Source organism: Solanum verrucosum, unplaced genomic scaffold, assembly GCF_900185275.1.
Source record: "Solanum verrucosum unplaced genomic scaffold, falcon-dt-bn FXZP01000183.1, whole genome shotgun sequence".
In the NCBI taxonomy this organism is placed as follows: domain Eukaryota; kingdom Viridiplantae; phylum Streptophyta; class Magnoliopsida; order Solanales; family Solanaceae; genus Solanum; species Solanum verrucosum.
Window position 1 is genome coordinate 3,377,642 of NW_026020430.1, and position 20,487 is coordinate 3,398,128.

General features: G+C 37.0%; 4 protein-coding genes across 4 annotated transcripts; 2 read left to right on the top strand and 2 right to left on the bottom strand.

Annotated features, from left to right (window-relative positions):
• Positions 1-68: 68 nt before the first annotated feature.
• On the top strand, positions 69-1,251 carry LOC125807965 (transcription factor PCL1-like). Its single transcript, XM_049487725.1, has one exon. The coding sequence runs from the start codon at positions 125-127 to the stop codon at positions 1,067-1,069; it is 945 nt and encodes a 314-aa protein (XP_049343682.1). The 5' UTR covers positions 69-124; the 3' UTR covers positions 1,070-1,251.
• Positions 1,252-3,790: 2,539 nt separating this feature from the next.
• LOC125807366 (protein TOC75-3, chloroplastic) lies at positions 3,791-8,132 on the bottom strand. The gene is made up of 7 exons (XM_049487063.1): positions 6,925-8,132; positions 6,057-6,278; positions 5,854-5,961; positions 5,553-5,744; positions 4,929-5,177; positions 4,344-4,598; positions 3,791-4,266 (listed from the first exon to the last, which is right to left on the bottom strand). The coding sequence occupies exons 1-7, from the start codon at positions 8,089-8,091 to the stop codon at positions 4,027-4,029; spliced, it is 2,433 nt and encodes an 810-aa protein (XP_049343020.1). The 5' UTR covers positions 8,092-8,132; the 3' UTR covers positions 3,791-4,026.
• Positions 8,133-9,209: 1,077 nt separating this feature from the next.
• On the top strand, positions 9,210-10,957 carry LOC125807787 (uncharacterized). Its single transcript, XM_049487524.1, has 5 exons — positions 9,210-9,313; positions 9,399-9,653; positions 9,781-10,299; positions 10,398-10,706; positions 10,813-10,957. Exons 1-5 carry the CDS (start codon positions 9,232-9,234, stop codon positions 10,854-10,856), a joined length of 1,209 nt encoding a protein of 402 aa, XP_049343481.1. The 5' UTR covers positions 9,210-9,231; the 3' UTR covers positions 10,857-10,957.
• A 2,800-nt stretch (positions 10,958-13,757) lies between these two features.
• On the bottom strand, positions 13,758-20,188 carry LOC125807781 (transcription initiation factor IIA large subunit-like). Its single transcript, XM_049487520.1, has 11 exons — positions 19,852-20,188; positions 19,470-19,640; positions 19,135-19,365; positions 18,897-18,948; positions 18,747-18,808; positions 17,827-17,946; positions 16,252-16,380; positions 14,694-14,754; positions 14,451-14,605; positions 14,241-14,324; positions 13,758-14,126 (listed from the first exon to the last, which is right to left on the bottom strand). Exons 1-11 carry the CDS (start codon positions 19,972-19,974, stop codon positions 14,103-14,105), a joined length of 1,212 nt encoding a protein of 403 aa, XP_049343477.1. The 5' UTR covers positions 19,975-20,188; the 3' UTR covers positions 13,758-14,102.
• Between the last annotated feature and the right edge of the window lie 299 nt (positions 20,189-20,487).

Here is a 20,487-nt window from a genome sequence, read left to right on the forward strand (position 1 = left end):
TTTCCCATTTCCTCATCTTCTTCGCCTTCTCCATTTTCGTTCATTCAACCGCATCTCTCTCAAATTCGCCGGAATATCTTCTGGTGACCGGAATAAAATTTAGTAGTTACAAAATATTGTTACCATGGGTGAAGAAGTGAACCTAACCGACTATGAATACAGCGGTGGTAACGATGACAGACTTCTCTGGGAGGTTGGACTTCCCGACGTCGATGATCTCACGCCGTTGACTCTGCAGTTGATTCCCTCGGAACTCGCTGCTGCGTTCAGAATATTGCCGGAATTGTCAAAGACGATGACCGATGTAAATCGTGCTTCGCAGAATACGTTTTCTTCTCTCCAGAGATGGCACTCACAGGATATGGCTTCGATGAATAACTCATATTTCAAGCCGTTTAGCTATGAGAGGACTAGAGAAGAGACTGTTACTGAAAGAGATGAAACGGATCTGATAAGAGAGGGATCCGACCCGAGGAAGCTCCGACGGGTTGAATCCGGAGGCACTGAGGAGGCTGATTCATCTCTGTGTAACGAGAATTTTGCGGATGATTCGTCTGCTAAGACTCCGAAGCGGCCCAGACTTGTTTGGACGCCGCAGTTACACAAGCGTTTTATTGAAGTGGTGGCGCACTTAGGTATCAAAGGGGCTGTGCCGAAAACAATTATGCAGCTTATGAATGTGGAAGGATTGACGAGAGAGAACGTAGCAAGTCATTTACAGAAATACAGATTGTATACGAAGAGAATGCAGCCGAACGAGGGTCCTTCTTCGTCTGATCATTTGTTTACTTCCACACCGGCGGCAGAGAGTATGCGTGAGTCCAGTGAGGGTGGTCACCTGCGCAATACTAATGGCCACATGGCAACGCCAACTCTGATGCCGTACCAACCACAAATGGTGCCGATGCCAATGATGGGAATGCCAAATGGAGGACATGTAGGCATGCCTGTTGGTTACGGGGGTGGACCGCCACTTGGGTTTCATCATCACTATAATATGGTGCAGCAGCGGGACTGGTCTGGAAATAATTTTGGTTACTATCATCCTGTTGCTTCTAATGATAAGTAGCTCCAGAAGCTGGGGTAAGGTCCTTTAATTATCCGAGCTGCCAAGTCCTAAAATGTTTATTTGAGTATTTTGGAGGAAAAAGTTATCATTTTTTTTGGATAGATTTCCGAACTCAATTATTTACAATTGCTTGTAGAGGGATGAATACTGATTTAAGTTATCAGAAGTCTGACTTGGTGGTTTGCAACCAGGACAACGAGTTTGAGCATATAATCTTGCATTTGTGATAAAGAAAATAAATTTGCATTGATCAATCTGGTAAACAATCAATCAAGTATACCTAGGTCCCAAACTAGTTGTGTTGGCTATATGAGTCCTTTAACGGATCCACTCCTTTATAGTTCCGATACTGAATCATTTATCTTTTAAAGCAAATTAGAAGTTCTTTAGAAGTAGAAGTTTTCTAAATAACAAGCTTTTTTTTATGGAAACACAAGTTTCTAGCCAGTCTAAAAGGTCTCCTGTCAAATACTAGACTTATTTCCCTAGCTTTCCTGTTAGCTCTTTGTTTCTGACTGTAGGTTCCTAACTCGAAAGATCTTCTAACATAACAGAAGAATTCATAGAATAATATATGTAATTCACTTTTTCCTTGTGTATTGGTCAGTACTGTGGTTTACATGTTTGTGTTCTGGCACTCTCTTCATATATGAATTTGGAGGTGAATCCATGATTTTTCTAGAAATGAGAGAAAGCAAACATAGGATCACCCCACTACTCATAGTCCATAGATCTTGTGTTCTGCTCATATTCGTGGTTTTTTAGTGTATTCAGTTGTGACTACTCATAGTCCATAGATCTTGTGTTCTGCTCATATTCGTGGTTTTTTAGTGTATTCAGTTGTGAAACTTAATAAAGCTGAAAGATTTTAATACGAAAGCTTGCAGATTTTATTTTTGGGTTTTACAATTACAATAGCTTGCAGATGTCATTTTTGGGCTTTAGGACTTGAAGGTAGAATGCTTCTGTAGAGGGTTGGGGATATTGACCATTTTATCTGGGAGTAAGACTGGCAAAAGTGGTCTCGGTCATAGCATATTAAGAGATTATTGCCATGGAAAGATATTATTGTGTAGTACAGATCGTGTTGGTGAATATGCCTTCTCAGCATCTGTAAAGTAAGATATTAGAAGTAACTTCTTTGCCATTCTTTTGATTTGATGCAAACAATGATGGAAGGACAAATTAAGTAAATAGGAGAGCTTCATTTATTCATGTTAGGCATTTTTCTTGGTTTCTGTTTCTGATGAGCAGAGATGCTTTCGCAGATCAGAGCGAGCATTCTACACATACTGGAAAATTCTATGGCATGCCTTATTACATGTACTTATGTTTTATTGAAAATTTAGTTATTATAGAACAGCTCCCAACATAACTTCATTTGTAGTGCAGACCTGCAAATCATGGAGGAATCATGGCAGATTCATGAGGTGGTGTTCTCTGGTAAAATCTGGGACAAATTTGAGTTAGACAGCAGATAGGCAGTTGGTCTGATTTATCCTTGCGATGCATTTTAGTTGTCTTTTTCCTGAAATATGTCTCGTCCAGCAGCAGCAAATCGTTTGCAGTACAACACCGATGTGTCCTTTGAATGCTAAATGGTGTATTGTTTTTGTAGTAATGGGTGTGTTGAACCTTCTTTTTCCGCAATGATCTAGAGAGTAATATAAAACGTTGTCAGCAGCCCCAACATATTGGGTATTTGAATCTTCATCCTTCTCCCTATTCCTATGGGCCTATATTCTTCTTCTTTCACTCTTCTTCTATAAGAAATTAATTATTTGCTCCATATTTTATGTCTCCATAGTTTTGTGCTTGCTTCAAATTCTGTAATAGGAGGAAGAACTTGTCTGTACATATTATTGGAGTGATTCTAGCATATATTTTCGTAATTCACCTAGATTTTGCTGCCCCGGTTCCCTAATATGACAAACTTGATAATCAAATCATTGGGAGGATACAGTAACTGAATTTCTTATACTGTCTTTGTTGAATTAAGTTACTGAATTTCTGTTGAATTAAGTAATTGTATGTCTCACCTTCATATTTATTGTACATATTTCTTATGTTCATCTACTTCGCGACTAGAATTATATGGGGATTAAATCTGTGAGAGCTATAGATGACTTTTTTGTGCATCATTTTGTTCACAATTACATGGAAGCGTTGGTTCCTTCATTTGTCCTGCTTTGAGCCTTCTATTATGGCAGATGTATTTCCCTACATAGGTTATTTGTATGTATGCTTGTATGCACTATCTTTTAGTGAGTGTCTGGTTTGTACTGTTTCCTCTTTCAAAAAATATGGAGTAGGTAAAATTCAGCAGCCCTATTCTGCTGGTATAAGATTCTGTGTATTCAAAAGTTTGAAATTTAATCAAGCTCTGCAACTCTTCTTGTATTTACTTTGCTATTCTTTGAATAATTGATGAAATCTCCTGAAATATAATTTACTTCTGCAATTCTTTGTATTTACCTTAACCAAAGTTGAAATTATTGCACACAACTTGTTTATATAGTTGCCATTTAGGTTTTATCTTAAGATGATGCTTTCTCTACTCTAGTGTTGATACATCCAGAAATCTTGTGAAAAATAGTTAAATTATGTATTGTCAATAGAAATAGATATTGTCATTATAAATCATCTCATAACGGCAGATTCCAATCAAAGCAATTACTACTTAGTTATTTCAAGAAACCCCACCAAGGGAAAGAAATGAAATTTTGGAACAAGAAATGCACAAATTCCTATATTACATTTTTTGGGTTACACGAATGAAGCATCAAAGCTAGAGAGGATACTCACTTTCTTTCAACAAGGTTCTAACCATAATCTTAGAAGATCTTTTACCAAACAAAGTTTTAGAGTTTACTGAATACCAAACTCAACCGTGTGCAGTTCTTGACTCATTAAATCCGACTAGCTGCAAAAAAAGGATCTGACCACGAAATCTGAAACTAGAATCTCTCTCCAAAACGGAAGAATACTGCCCCAGTTCCAGAATTGTGGTCAACAGCATATTCTGCTCGTACTAGACCTAGTTTTACTCCGACACCATATGAGGAGCCATGACCCATCCTCCTATAGACCTCTGTTGGGTTTCCTTTGACATCTTTTGAAGTCCCAAGATCATTTCCATGTTCTGCAAATGCATACACATGTGTGTTTCTAACAGGTATCCGCAGCTCAGCAGCCAACTGGAGGAAGCATTGCAACCATTACATTAGATAAGTTTTGTAGCAAAAACTGAGAAAATAGTACAAACCATACATACCTCAACAATATTTCTAGCTGCACCTATCTCTCCCATATTGTAACCCCGGACTGAATAAGGTCCCCCAAGTGTGAAAGCATCATAACTGGGAAGATCTCCAACACATCCACCGTAATGGCCATGTAGGACTAGCACAGGTGGTGGAGCCTTACCAGCACCTTCTTCTACTTGCTTTAACTGGATAAATTGGGTCATTGTCAGCTGGTGACGGTTAAAGAAAGGGAACTTAGTGCCCACTCCAAGTCCTTGATCGACCTGTAACACAATAACTACATTAGAATCCATAAAAGAAATGTAACCAGATATTATATCCAAGATCTCGTACATCTACAGCATGAATTAGAGGACTTGTCAGAGTAGCAACAAAAGTCACAAGGTAAATGGACTTCTGGAGCATAGGAAACAGTCAATTATTAAATGATGAGCACTTGCTTTGGGAGGAACGTATGAGATAATTTCCCAGTGAAAGCCGACCAGTTGCTGCTATGCATTTTTTATTACGGAAGCCCAAAAGCTACTCCAAACTTTGATTTGCAAAACAAACTCAATGAGTGAAGACAAAACAAAAACAGAAACTAATCTTACCTGGAACACATTCCTCTCACCAACTATTGTCCCATTTATGAACTTGGTGTTATCTCGTGTAATGTTAGCTTGTAAAAATGCCATGCGGTCAATGCCAGTTTCACTAAGGGTAGTGGGAGGTCCATCTGCACTAATTCCACCACTTGGCAATACCCTCTGTCCACGAGCAGAGATGTGGCTGCTTTCATCACGTGTTGTTATTTCTTCCATCACAAGTCCATAAGTGAATTTACTCTGACGAGTGAAATTCTGCAGCAAACAAATGGTTAAATGCATATGGTAATTAGTACATTATCTATGTGAAACTTTTATCAGTCCCAAACGAGTAATCAAAACAGACACTCTATACTGTCCTATGAATACGACTTCCGAGCTTTATCAAAAAAAAAAAATACTCTATACTGTCCTATGAATACGACTTCCGAGCTTTATCAAAAAAAATAATTAATACCAACTTCCATAATATTCAACAAGTCATTTAAGCACCCACGAGAGAGATCCTTTTTTTGTTGAATTTTGTTATTAACCACCAAATGCTATAAAGGTTCTCTACAAATTAGACAAACACTTCATAACGGAGACCTGTTGGCCAGATGCATCACAGTTATACCAGTGTTGGCATACCTCAGTAATGTTGGCTTTAAGTCCAGCACGATCAACCCAAATGGGAGGGACTTCATCTACTCCAGGCCCCCCAGTAAAGACAGGACTCAACTTTCTGCTGTTGAAGCAGCTAGTACGGAGTGTACGGTTTCGAGGATTATAAACACCATCTAAATAAGGATGAACATACTCCAACTTAAATGCAAGATCATCCTGTAAAAAAGATTAGGTTGGGATCATTACTAATGTGTAAGACACCACAAAAAAGGACAGCAGAACACGACCAAAAGCATCAACAACGAAAACATACTGAAACAATAACCTGAGGATTGAGGAAGTTACTAGTAGTAACTGAACCAAGAATTGAGCGATTGAGCCCGTAAAGATTCCGATGCTCAAATGAAACAGTTCCACCTGGTTGAATTGAAGCCTGAATGCATGACACAGAAAATGAAGGCACTTAGCAGTGGGCTAACAGTAATAATCCGTACCAAAACTATGCAGTTCAGATGTTTAATGGTGTACCAATGTGGGGCGACCTCCACGTCCTGGGACAATGCTCCATTCAGTACTGACTTCAGCTGACTTCTGTTCCAATTCCTTAAGCTTAATTTCAACAATTATCCCTCCCTCATTCTTTTCATCGGGGCGAGGGTTGACTTCAATATTAGAGAAGAGGGCTAGAGAATTTATATTTCTCAAAGCTTGTTTTCCAGCTTCAATGTTGAAAACTTTCCCTTGACGAAGCTAAATTATCACACATTGTTAGAGCCATGTTAATCCCAAATTGCAGACTTCAGTGCATAAGAGCACAAAAAGACTATAATTGAAGTATACACGTAAAAAGCTACACCGAAGTGCAGAAATGTCGAAAGAAATTTTGATAAGAAAAATCACTTTAGACCAATACTGTATTTTGCTGAATAAGAACCAAAAGAAATAGGACCACTAAACATGCTACAGACCAGCAAGAAATATGAGATTTAACAGAATACTCAAATCATCAACCTGTACCAGAAGTGTAGTAAAAAATTAAGACGATGAAGCAAAAAACTATTGTAGTACCTCCATCAGCAGAATAATAATATAGCACTTTAAGAAACAACAATGACTATGCATTAATCAAATTTATGTTTATTAGTGAATCAAACCAAACAGAATTAAAATCAATCCAATGAAGGAAACACCGCAATTCAAAAGCATAACATGCACAACTCTCATTCAGCTCTGGCATGCAGTGAAGCAGTCGTTCTTTTATAAATACAGTGAGACTAACAAAATGCAACATGGGAACCAAATTTAATAGCATGTCAGAAAAATGCAAGTTTTTTTTTCTTTTAAAAAACGAACTTAAAAATTCAAACGAAGTCCACTGCATTAAAGAAATTCTTACCTGCCTAGGCAATTCTCTCCGGACGACCGGATACTGAGTGTTACCTTCACATACATTGCCCAGCTTATCCTGAAACTGAATTACCATTTGAGTAATATCCCCTTCCACCACCTCACAAACAACCTCCTTTGTATTCAAATTTCCAAAGTTCACTACTTGAGCACAAGCATACCCATTGTCATGATACCACTGCTGCACTTTATCCCTAATCTTCTGCAGCAACCTGGCACTAACTGTTCCTTTCTCCCTCAACAACTGCAAAATTTCCCTTTGCACCGACACCGGCAACAAACATGGCCTAGACCTTTCAATCCTCCTCCTATAATCCTGTTCCTGGCTATTAAAGTACTCCAATTTCTCCTTCTCCGTCATGTCTGCATCCATCTCTATGGGCTTCGACTGTGGCATTAACCCAACATTGATACACCTAAACTTATCAGCTGACTGCCAAGTGCTTTCCAAGAAGGATATAGTAACCCCGACTGTCCCATCAGGGTTAGTCTTCGCATCAAGATCAACTTTTTCAAACATTCCACTGGTTGCTAGCGTTTCTAGCTCTTTCTGGAGCTGCGCCTTTGTGTAAACACCACCTGGCCGCAAGGATAGCATTTCGAAGAACGAATCCTCCGTCCCAACCGTCGACCCACGACGGCGGTCGAAGAAAAGGATGTCGGAAACCTTATACTTCTTAAACCCACTGAGCTTGTTCAGCTGTACCACAATATTCGCCGGCAATCCATGCGAATCCCATTCCTGTGATTCCTCTTCTCCTGCAATCGCGGCAGGAGAGAAAATCTTTGACCAGAAACTATCTCCACCGCCTCCACCGCCATAACCACCTCCTCCGGATCCACCACCACCGTTACCACTGAGGAGAACATTAGACACACCACTGGAGAGCGCGTAAAGACCAGCACCAATGGCGGCAGAGGTTTTCACCACATTTAGGAGCTGTTTTGAGGCAAAAATGTTAGAATTATCACGGGTGTTTGAGGATGAGGGTTTAGGGTTTTGCGAAGATGAAAATGTCGGTAGTTTTGACTTGATTGTAAGGGGATGGAGTGAAGCAGCAGTGACGGAGGTACCGGTGGTTGTTTTAGCTGAATTGAGCCGGCGGTGAGAACGGTTGACGGGAATTGCAAGACCATGAGCGGCGATGGACGCCATCGCAGGAGATAATGGAGAGTGAAGAAATCGAGAACGCTGATTTCTACACTTTTTGAAAAGGGTAATATGAGTGTACCGATTAGGATATTTCAGAATGGACCCGATTACGCCATTGGGTGGGCTTTCACTGTCCAATCAATATGAATCCTGGCCCATGAATCAAAATTTGAAATATCGAGGCCTATCAAAACGAAGGTTCATTCTCTGTTGCGGAAGTTGGGATTTTCACTAATGAAATTCAAATTATGAAAAAGTAGACAAACTAATTAGGTAAAATAGGTTCGACATCTACTATATATACATAAGAAAATTATTTTAAATATGTATAATTCTTCGCTTAAGGGAGTTTGGATGAACCCCAACCATAAGATAGCTCTATCTCAAATCATTACTGCAATAATAACACACTCAGTGTAATGTCATGAGTAAGACTTAAAAAGAACAAATATGTATGTATATGCAAATTTTATTGCTACCTTGAAAGGTAGAGTGACTGTCTTTCAAATTCTTATTACCCTCAAAGATAATAGTATATTATCACTATATTTGAAATAGTTCTAAGCTAAACAATATATATGTACCCAACATTTTTTTCTCATCTCAATACAAATAAATTTTCCATTAATCAAGATTCAAGACCACTTAATCTAAAAAATATTTGATGTTTTTAGAGGCAACAATTATATAGTGAACTTAAAATGCCAAGTTTCTTCTTCTTTTCTTCTTTTATTTTTTTAGTGAAAAAAAAATTCTTTAGTTATTTAAATAACCAAACTGTTTCTTGTCATGGAATTTTTGTCTCTAAACATGATGTTTGGACATAATTATCTTATCCCATGACATGAGGCTAACATAAAGGAAATTAGTTACTCTGAAGACAAGGTCAATTCCTATTTCAAATCAAAAACATTCTTAAAAATATATATGCATCTTTAATCTATCGCCATTTGTAAATTAGCAACAAACACTTCAATTAAATAACACTAATTGGCTTTTAATTTCCAACCAGAGGAACCCGCAAACCATGCTTTAGCTATCGTTGAATTCATATGTACGAAAAGGCGAAGAAAAAACTCAAACTCACAAGCGATAGAAAAGATTTCAAGGTATCTCATAAAAAAAAAAGAAAAAAAAATACATATGGCTCAACTTGAAAAGTTTTCACACTCATCCAGAAGTAGTCCCAAGTCTAATTCAACAACTTTTGAACAACTTTTACCAGGTTAATACTCTAAAGAGCATAAACAATTTTAATTTTTTGTTATTTCTATATTTAGTGGCTTAATTTAACACTAATTTTGTATTAGGAAATGAAAGGAGTTGGTCAACAAGTTCATCCCCAACAGCTTATTATGATCATGAAGAATATACACCAACTCATGGCAAGAAATCAGTTATCTCCAAAGTGAAAGAAAAGGCAAAAAAACTCAAACACAGTTTAAGTGGTAGGAAAAAAATGCAAGAAAATGATGTTCATGATGACAATAACACACCTTCATGGGGTGTTACGTTGGATGACGATGATGAAGAAGATGTAGATCCTGAATATCTTGGAGCTCCAAGTAATATGTTCTTAACATTACTCGGTTATTATTTATACGAACACCCTGATTATTGGTACAACAAATCTAGTTGATCGAAACGTATGTTATTGTGAATTGCATCTATAACTATTGTGTTTTTGTTTAGTGTATGAATCAGAATTGGCACCTGAGCCATTAAAGGAAGCAGCACGACAACATCCACGAGCAGATCCAGTGTTATCTGAGAAACATGTTACTCCTAGAAGCATCAAACACAATCAGGTTTTTGAACACGATAATAATACGGAGAAATTACCTGATAGTCCAAGTAAAACCATAACAGAAACTGTTACGGAGAGATTGGCACCAGCTTATGCTGCAGTATCTGATGCAACACACGCGTTTGCTTCTAAGATCTCAAATCTCACTCTATCAAACACCGATAACCATGAATCTGATATCCAAAAAACACCAAAAAATGTTCACTTTGCTAATGTGAATAAATTGGGACAAAATGTAGACCAAAATGCTAACGCTCTTACAAGTCCAGTTAAAAAATGGGACAAAGGTATTTCAGTGAAAGAGTACTTTGCAGAAAAGTTTGAGCCCGGTGAAGGCGAAAGATCACTTTCACAGATCATAACTGAGGCTATGAGCCCTAGGCATTCATCTTCCAGTGATATAGGTAACGTTAAATGTATACGTGCAATATCTCTTTAAGAAAATTAAAGCCTATTTCGCGCATTAAAACCATTTCACTGCTCTGTTTTTTGTTGCTAATAGGTATAATGGAGAAAATGAAGGGGGCTGTAACTTCATTTATTCAGCCTGAATTTTCCCCAAAATCATCAACAATAAAAAGCATCAAATCAGCATCAGCTTCCAATATTCCAGTTTCTACAAGTGACATAATGTCTCCTAAGAATGTAATTATCGCTAGGAATAATAATTTGCCTCAGGATAATCCCATTACTATGCCTCATAAGAGTCATTTATCTACTACTAATGACCCTTCATCAATATCACAAATTCCTGAGTTCCACAGTGCAAGATCATCACCACTCATTCCTATCTCCTCCAGTATTCAAGAAGGTAATTAATCATTCTAATTGAAATGCTTAGTTTACTAATTACATATTAATAAGCATGGAAAAATTATTTAGTTTCTAATGAAGGATTTTTTTAAAATTTATTGCAGTTATTGAGGAACAAAACCATGAGAGGATTCTCCAACCAAACTGAAATTAATTAAGACTGGTTACAGACATCTCCAAAATAAAATAAAGAATCAATCTACTGATTCTAAAGTTTAGTTTTGTGTATTAGTCAGCAAAATAAATAAAGAAAATGTTGTATTTTTTTTTAAGTTTAAAACCAAAATAGGAATTACATGACGGACTTGAGCATTTTCCTGCTTTATTGAGCCTTCTGAGGCTAGATTTCGCGGTTGCTTGACACTCTGAAAGTCTTCGATCAAATGGAAGGATGGATGTCTGTCTTTAGCGACTTTTGTTTGATCATTAGTAGGAAAAGTTCCTCGAGTTTTGGTAGATCTTATAAGAAACATTGTTGCTTGCTATGTATGAGCAACAAGATGTTTTCTTAGTGGTATTATATGTTTGATGATTTTGTAAGAAAACTCTATACGTACGTACATTTGTATACTTGTAAATGTATGTTAATATGTTGCATATCAATATATAATAATCATAATAATGCATTTGTCCATGATTCTTAGTTGAGAACTTTAACACTCAATTGACATAAATTGGCTATGGTTTCAATTGTTTTCATCCAAACTTGATCACAATTCAAATCGTAAATAGGGAAAAAGTTCAAGCAACTTTGTTGCTCTGATTAACATAAACTTTTTTTATTGGTTTCTCATCCGTAGTACGATCTCTACTTTGGGATGTGATTAATCCGAATTTGCACATGAAAGTCCCACTTTGGGAGGTAAAGCCTCCCTATCAAATGTGGCTTTACCATGAGATTTTTAGTTAATAATGAATGAGTACTTACCACTTCACCACAATTTTGATGACCGTTCACTTGTAACCATAGGAAAACAGTCCCAATTAAATTGAATTTAATTTATATGTCTTTATACTATTCGTATCATTTTACATGTTATATGCCAATGGACTCGTGTCCGGTCCTTTTTCAGAACCCACGCATAGAAAAGGACACCATCTATTAGGGGAAAATCATGACCCAGCTAATGATTAATTTGGGCCACCAGCACTTTGGGGTCCCTTCTTATTTTGAAACTAAACTTGGTTTTACTGAAAATCCGGATTAATCTTTAACTTTTCTTGTTAATTACATTTATTAAATGAATAAGGACCATTATTATTAATTTGTCTCTAGTCATTGTGTGTTTTTACTCGTAAAACAAACTGCAAATCCAACCATGTGTCAATGATCGATGCAATATGCAGACAACAGGGAGATAGGTAGGGTTGAGAGGTTCATCGGATCACTAAATCCTTTTCTACAAAAAATTACACTATTTATACGTGATTAAAATTATTTTTTATGTATAAATAAAAATATGTTTAACCGCATTCAACTTTTTCTCATGTTTACTTCATCCATCTTCATATTTTGAATTTCTTAGTGAAAATCTTGACTCCGCTAATGATAAATCAGAATATGAACAAGGAGTTACGACATTAATAGCCACGTAAAGTGATGGGACCTTGTGAATATAATGTTCCTTGAAATAAAATATTACCCGTTCCAACTGTTCGTTATTTTCTTAAATCATCATTTAATTATTGTACATAAAAATTATAACCGTGAAAAGTAAAATAGTACCTTCACAACTGACCCCATATTTTCCGCACCATAAAAACACATTTCTCTTTTCTTCTTTCTTAAAACAAATTTAGCATTTCATCAACTTAGTTATATTTAAAAAAATATAACTAAGATTAAGATTCCTTAAGGAATCATAATTATTAGTTTGTGACAATGGAAACAAGCAAGAAAGAGGGGAAAGGGAAAATGTCTTGTACAAGGTTGCAAAAGAAAGCACCTTCTTCTCTACAACTTGATGACAAAATGAATGTTGATGGTTACAAAGTACCTTTCAATTTCATGGAAGAAGCTTCTTCTAACTGTGCAATTCCTTTGTTGTCTCCACTTATATTTTCTCCTACAACATCTCAAGATGAAAATGTTAAGTGTGTTGACAACGTTAATGGACAAGCCAAAAACATTATTCAAGGAAATGGTCCTTTGGAGAATAGTGGTAATTGGCAACATCCTGCTTTAGGGACATATACACAACCTTCGACCATTTTCGCCTTGTTTCAGTCACAATGCACCCTTGCAAATTCAGGGCGTTGAGGTTTATCCTTATATATGTTGCTTCCTACCCTCCAGAAATGTTGTTGTACTCGTGAAGGATACTACAAAAAATGCATTTGTTTTGAAGGATCCGAAACACACTTGACGTTATTTCTAAGCATTGGTGAATTAGATTGTACTATTACCTTCCTGAACTTGTGATATTAATAAGTTGAACCTTCTCTTATATAATAATAAAATAAGAGGATAAGGATCGAGTAGTGTGTATTTGTTTTACAAAGTAAAACCTTATTTTGTTATCTTGTTTGTATATTCATTTGAGTTTGGATTCGTAACTGTTTGAGATGATAAAGTTATCATGTTTTACAATCTGAGAAACCAACGGGATGACAAATAGGCACTTAGTATAAATGAATCAAAGTCGAATAGAAAGTAAGATTCAAGAATGCACTGCCGGGTGGCTACACCATGGGATATAATACTTGATTGTATTCGATGTTTACACCAACTCATATCAATTTGCCATACATTATTTAATACTAACATTCACGTTAACAGTATATTTCATAACAATTACGCATCAATTAACTATAATTGCAAGATTAAAAAACAGCATATATATCAATTAACTAAAGTCTTGACCTGTCTCAAAGTTTTTATCTTTCCAATTGCTAGCACGTAGGTAACAAATTATACAAGGTACCCGTCTAATATGTAACAAGGCAAAACACAAAGTAGTAAATGGTTGAATGCAGGCAGCACATTAAATTCATCGAAACCAAGCGGCAGCCGCACTCTAAAACAAATTGTCAAATGACACATCACAGCTGAATACCTAACAAGCAAATTGGGAATTTATATTAACACAGCTGATCCAAGGAGCACACAGTCATGGTAATAACCCAAAAGGGGTTTCATGAGCTCAGTTCAACTAAAATTACATAAATAAGAGAAAAAGAAATATTCCACTAGTATTAAAAATTAACCAAGATGTTCCAAAAGTGTTACAATACTTGGCCAACCAAAAAACTTATCCACGAAAGAAGCAGTAGGCAACTTCGTCTCCTCCAGTTTTTACTTTCACTGAAATACCATCAACAAAACAAGTAAATCAGCTTGATTGACTCCCAATTTGAGCTCCTTAATGTTGCATTAGGTTTTCGTTCAACTGCTTCAGAAGTCAAACTCTCCATTTGCCTAGACAAGTAACCAGTGATTAACTCAAAAGGATAAAAACAACAGTAACAAAAACAGGGACTTACTTAGCAAATAAAAAAAGATAAGTAGAACAAAAGGTTCTAAAAATCCAACCTTATTGAAAAGAATGTCTTTATTATTTATGTGCATTATGCCATCCTTAAGAGTGCATTTCCACCTGCTCTTTGTACGTGTCACCTACAGAAGTTTGTATCAAGTCAGCTTTTGTAGCACAAGTCAAGACACTTCCATGTTTTTAGATAAACAACAAATGGGCTATACAAAATCTTCCCACTCAATACATTAACCAAAAAACATCATAACCTTGTCAAACTGAGCCAAAACAAGATGTGCTGTGTTTAGATCCTCCCCTTGGTCCACATCATCCAAATCATCGTCGTCATCTTCATTCAAGGGCTCGTCATCATCATCAATATCATCATTCTGAAGGGCAGGAGCAGGAGTAGGTGCTTGCATATCTAAAGGATGCAAAGAAGATGTTCATGCAGCATCAGAATAAAGATAAGTTACAGCAAAATAGAAATTATGCAACTGAGAATAAATTACCATTTGGTGCTGGTGTGTTGACTATATTATAGTCTTCATTGACCACCCCTTGATAATAGATCTTCAAGTTACGAGAAAACAAAGAAGGTTACAAAAATATAATTCTGAAGAAGACAGATTTCATGTTTCTCAAACAATCTGAGGAGAAGAGGATAAAGAAGTTCTCATCCTCACTCCAACAAAAGATCTTGAAGCAGAGTTAAATGTTACAGGATAGGCACAATAGTAAGGACAGATTGTATTTGTTATTCAACATTATGATTACAGACAGGATTCAGAAACAAACACTAGGTAACACTTCTCTTTACTAGTTGATCATAGTCCAAAATTTAGGGCAGAATCTAGGAATAGATGTTATACTGACCAAAATACCAAGGTTAGGGGATTTCAAAATAGAAGAAACGTGGCAGGTAATTGTTTGCGAAAAAGATGTGAAACTTCAGTCAAAAGTAAAATAGAATGGAGTTAGGTTATTTCTTTATGCAATTTTTCATTGATGTATTAACCAGGTTGACTTTTCATGCAGGTTAAGAGAGAAGAGTTCCACTGATTTGTTATATTTGAGTATGTTAGAAATATGTTAAGATAATAGTAGGAAGACATGGGTGGGTATGAGATGTCGCATCAAATTCTGACTCCCATTTAACAATAAACTGCTTCCTGATATAGTGGACTTCGCCTTTGAAGGAAAAAAAAGGTTTTTTCCAGGTCAAACTAAACAGAAATTACATCAACCATCATGGATCAGTGCGTGCTGTTCTTAAACAAAAACAAAATTAGTTTGCATTGGCGTGAATTCTTAAATATAGAAAATTTTGGTCTTCAACAAGAAGGGTCGGATAATTTGGATGGACACAGACAATCAGATAAAAATGAATGTTAGACCATCTTTTCGTGAGCTTATTTAATGTCATAATAATTAAGGTTTTCAGGATCTTGGCCAGCTCCAAACCAACTTAACCATGCCTTCCTACGTAGGTAACTGTCTATCCCATCAAAATACATGCCTATGTTCATCAAAAGAAAAAACCAACATATTTGTTTCTCATTCAAATAAGCACTTTGTGGACCAAGTCAATAAAATACTAAGATTTTGAATTACTGGGTCACATTACCCCTGACAAGGGAAGCTTTGGGTTGTGGTGGTAAGTGGGAACAAGGCATGTCAGCCATTCATATGCATAACCATTTCCCTGATGCACATGGGATAATGCTCAAAGCGATCATAACCACAGGTGAGCAGTGTAAGGAAGTCGGCTAATCATTATAACAAGCTTATTCTGCTAAGAGATCTATAATCTAAATTTTGATCGTCTTGATCTATTGGAAGGTGATCTACAAAAAACACCTTTCAAAACTCAAAAAGCATTTGGAATTCATTCTCAAGAGTATAAAAGGCAACGGAAGCAAAAGCAGATAAATTGCACATGGATTATAACTGCAATAAAAATAACACATGTGCAATCAGCAGGATAATTACGACTTGAATAAATAGGACAAAAGACATAATCTTTGTATAGCATGTGTCTATGCCTCTCAATGAGGATGTAGAACTTACATTGGGTGTAGAAAGTGCATCATCATAAGAGTCAGGAATTGGACCGTCAAATTGAGGAATTCTATAAGCAGAAGCCTGGACAGGACCAACTGTGACCAACTCAAGCTGAATATTGCTGCCTTCACCACTCTGTAAAGGACCAACTGTGATCAAACCAATACATCTTGTTCTTGCTATAGGTTATTTTGAAATGCAGAAACATAATTCAAAAGGGTGATCACCAAATGGAGTGCATCTATTCAGACAAGTAGGGCACCACTATGCTTATCTTGTAATTATGTAATTCCATGCCAAGAACTCTATTTTAATAATGTCGGTAACTCAACTCCATCCTCCTTGTAGGAATTAATTTCCCAGAAATGACTCATGTTATTGACCTCGCAGCAAAGTAATCGATCTACTTTCTCTTCCCACCCCAAGCAAATCCAAAACAAAAGGAGCAGGAGCAAAAAGAGGTGTTTTTGTGTGTGTGTGGGGGGGGGGGGGGGGGGGAGAGAGGTGTTTTACAATCCATGGATATAAAACATATTTCATTGGAATGGATGTGTGGTCATACCAGATTGGCTATCAAATTATATGGAGGATGCACATATCGAGGATATAATGGTCTCACCTAGCAGTGAGAGCAATCGATCTACTTTCTCTGCCCACCCCAAGCTAACCCAAACAAAAAGTGGGGTGGGGGGGGGGGGGAGAGAGAGAGAGAGGTGGTCTACATCCATGGATATAAAAACAGACTTCATCTAGTATTTTTGAAATGGATGTGTGGTCATACAAGATTGGATATCATATTATACAGAGGATGCAAGTAGCACATATCAAGGATAGAAGGAGCAAATGAATTCTGTGATAGACTGGGCATGTCCTATGTAACCCTCCATATGCACCAATACGTAAGTGTGATGATACAATGATGAATTACAATGGGACAAGTTAGTCCTAAAATAACATGGCAAAAAGTTATCTCAAAAGACTTGCAATTTTTCGAAATAAGTAGCTAAGTAAAGGAACTCAATGAAGCACCCAAGGATGTGGCCTAGTGGTCAATGAAGTGGTTGAGGTCTCAGGTTCAAAACAGGAGATCTTGGTAGACAGAGTTACCTAGGTGAAAGGTATCCATTGAGTTAGTTGAGGTGTGTGAAAGCTGGCCCGAACACCTCGGCCAAAAAAAACCCTCAATGAAAGCAAAGGATAGATATAGGTGATACTAATTAGTTGGAATTAATGATTAGTTGTGGCTACACTTTAGCTAGAGACTCATACATCAGCAGAGGGATTATGAAATTCAGAGAATCTCCTTTTTAAAAAACGCATCCATCTCTCTCTGATAGCAGACAATTCCACTGAATACATGCTACTTCCCACCAACATAGATATTGGATTACTCTATCCACCAAGACTTAGACACATGGAAAGGATACATACACCCCCCCCCCCCCAAAAAAAAAAAACAGCTCTTTCCAGCTATAATGCTCATATGATCACAAGTCTTGTTTGCTAAAGTTAAAGAGTTAATATCACAGATTCATGATATATATTCAAGTATCCCATTCAGTGAATAAGCAAAAACCCTGCCTTTAAGTTGTCATATATTGAATCTGCAGCACCATCTTGTTGAGGTATGTATCCCCCATTATGATATTGAGGTGGAAAATCTTCCCTTTTCCGCTTTCCAGCAGAATTCATAAAGAAGTCCTGCAAATTAGCTGACATCAAGTCCAATACTGAACCAAAAGGTAACATGTTTAGAGCCAAGAGAAAGGGAAAATTCAGTAGTATAGGACATTGACATGATATATAAATAGGTGTGTTCTTGAGTACACAAGAGGGTTGAAATTAAGAGTTCAAATCAAACTCAAATATTTCCTTCCCTGGATTTATACACAATACTCAATTGCATCCAACATGATGATGTAAACTCAATATTACAAAGAAAAGCATCTAACAACTACCCCTTCCCACCCTAAAGAACATAAATAATGAGTTCATGTGTTCAATGCACAGCAACTTTCTGATATTAAAATATGTACGAAGCAAAGCAATTTCTAATTAGCACCTCCCTCATTAGGATGAATCCCTGCATTTTTTATTAAATTGGTCTCCAGATTACTAAGTGTTGCTTTGAGCCCTAAAGTCAATGAAATCAGGAAGAAAAATAAATTCTGAACAAGAGTTTTTCAAGACCAATCTGCAGTTAAACAACCACACATTTCTCAGCATCTAATAATACTTGCTCACTACAGTCACAGAAGCCAAGATTGGCAAGGATCCTTTCTAAACTACCAAGATAAGTAACTGTACAAGTTCTTACTAAATGTTTAAAAAACGTCAGTTTGGTAGTTTCCAGAGAGAAAAAAGAAGGATCATCTTTAAACGTCATTTTGGGGAGTTTCTAGTTGCTCTTGTTTGCCTGTCTACATAAGAGGAAATTTTCCAGGTGTGGAAGTTAAAATTATGCATGTGTATGTATGTTTAATAAAAGCATAATATTTCACCTGAGTCATGGGTTGCTGAGAACCTCCACGATCACCAACTTCTTCTCGGCCTTCAACATAAGCTGCAGCAGGAGGAAGGCGACTAATGCTAATATACATATGTATCAAAATGATTTGCTTCCATGGAATATATTTAAATATTTTGCTCACCAACATTAACATCAAGGGGAGGCCTTTGATTCAACCAAGGGGAGGGTGGATGCTGCACAAGTAAAATCAAACTTTTCAATACCATACTATCTAGCAACCAGAATACTAGCAGCAACCGAAAAAGGACAGCAAATTATCCTATTAGAAAAACTAAAATGTGCATGTCACCAACGTAAATCATACACAACAGATGCAGATTCCTTTGTAGAGAACACAACCAGGACAATGAAATGCCTACCATAAATGGGCTAGGTCTCCCTGGACCGGCTTTCAGCTCAGTTGCACCACCAGAATCATTCAAAGGAGAGTAATCACTAGGTGTAAAAGGAGTGCCACCTGTAGGAATATTATACATTGAGCTATCAGCTGTTCCAGGAAGAGGTGTTTGAGCAGTTCCTGGGAGGGGTGTCTGCACTGTTCCAGGTAATGGTGTCTGTGCTGTACCAGGCAAGGGAGTCTGCAATGGAGTCTGCAAGTTGGGAGCATACGAATGTCAATTTAGGAACCTAGCTTGCTTACCAATCAAAACCAGGCAAGCTAAAACCAAAAAAAAAAAAAAAAACAATTACTCACTGGAGGAAACAGTATATCCGCAGTAGGAGTTTCATACTCCTCATTGCCTTCATAAGGCATATTAAGGTCATGAACAGGGGTTATTGGACCTCCAGGGGTCGCTTTGGCAGCTGAATTCCTTTCAATCGTACCCAATATTGCCCCAGCGTTCATCATCTTCACCTCCCATAACTAAAATATTCACAGAAAATCACCAAACTTAAAACCCTTAAATTCACCAAGCTGGATCCATAACCATTAGAAAAAAAAAAACAGAAGCAAGAAACAGGGTAATCAGATCAGCCAACCAAAGCCCCATTAGAATAGTAATCAACTAAATTCAACCCCCATAAATACCCAATCTTAAATCGCGTCTAAAAATTGATGGAAAAAGAGAGATTACTGCTTGGAGTTCCTTGAGGATGCTCTCTCCTGGACCACCGTTGTTGATAAACTCATCACGGACCTTGCTGATAACATCTTCGATGACATGGATGTAAACATTGCTGGTAGTAGAACTCGCCATTCCTTCCAAACCTAGGGTTTTATCAAGACAAATAGATAGATAGAAATTCGAATAGAATAACGATCCTATGAAACTAAACCCTAATCGATTGATAACGCATCGGAGAAAAAGGGCCTAGGGTTTTCGAACGCCGGTGAAGGGTTTGAAGTGAACGGAGCGGCGGAGAGAGAGATGAAAGGATAGGGAAGAGCGGAGGTGAAGACGAATAAAAGATTGGAATATAAATAGGTTTGCATCCGATTATATGAGTGAGTACACGTGGCGGTATCTGCTAGCTCCTAATTTTAGTCAATTTTGGAGAAATATAGTAATACGTAGTTTTAACAAATTGTGGAGATTTTTTTTTTCAAAGACGGACAATGGGTGGATCAGCTTAAGGCGGTCCAGAGCTATGTCACCAAATACATAAGTAGCTCTTTTTTTTAATTTAGGAGAAAAAGTGAAAAATGTTTCAAAACTATGTCAATTTTATTTTTTGTTACAATATATATTCTATATTAGTTGATTAGCTCA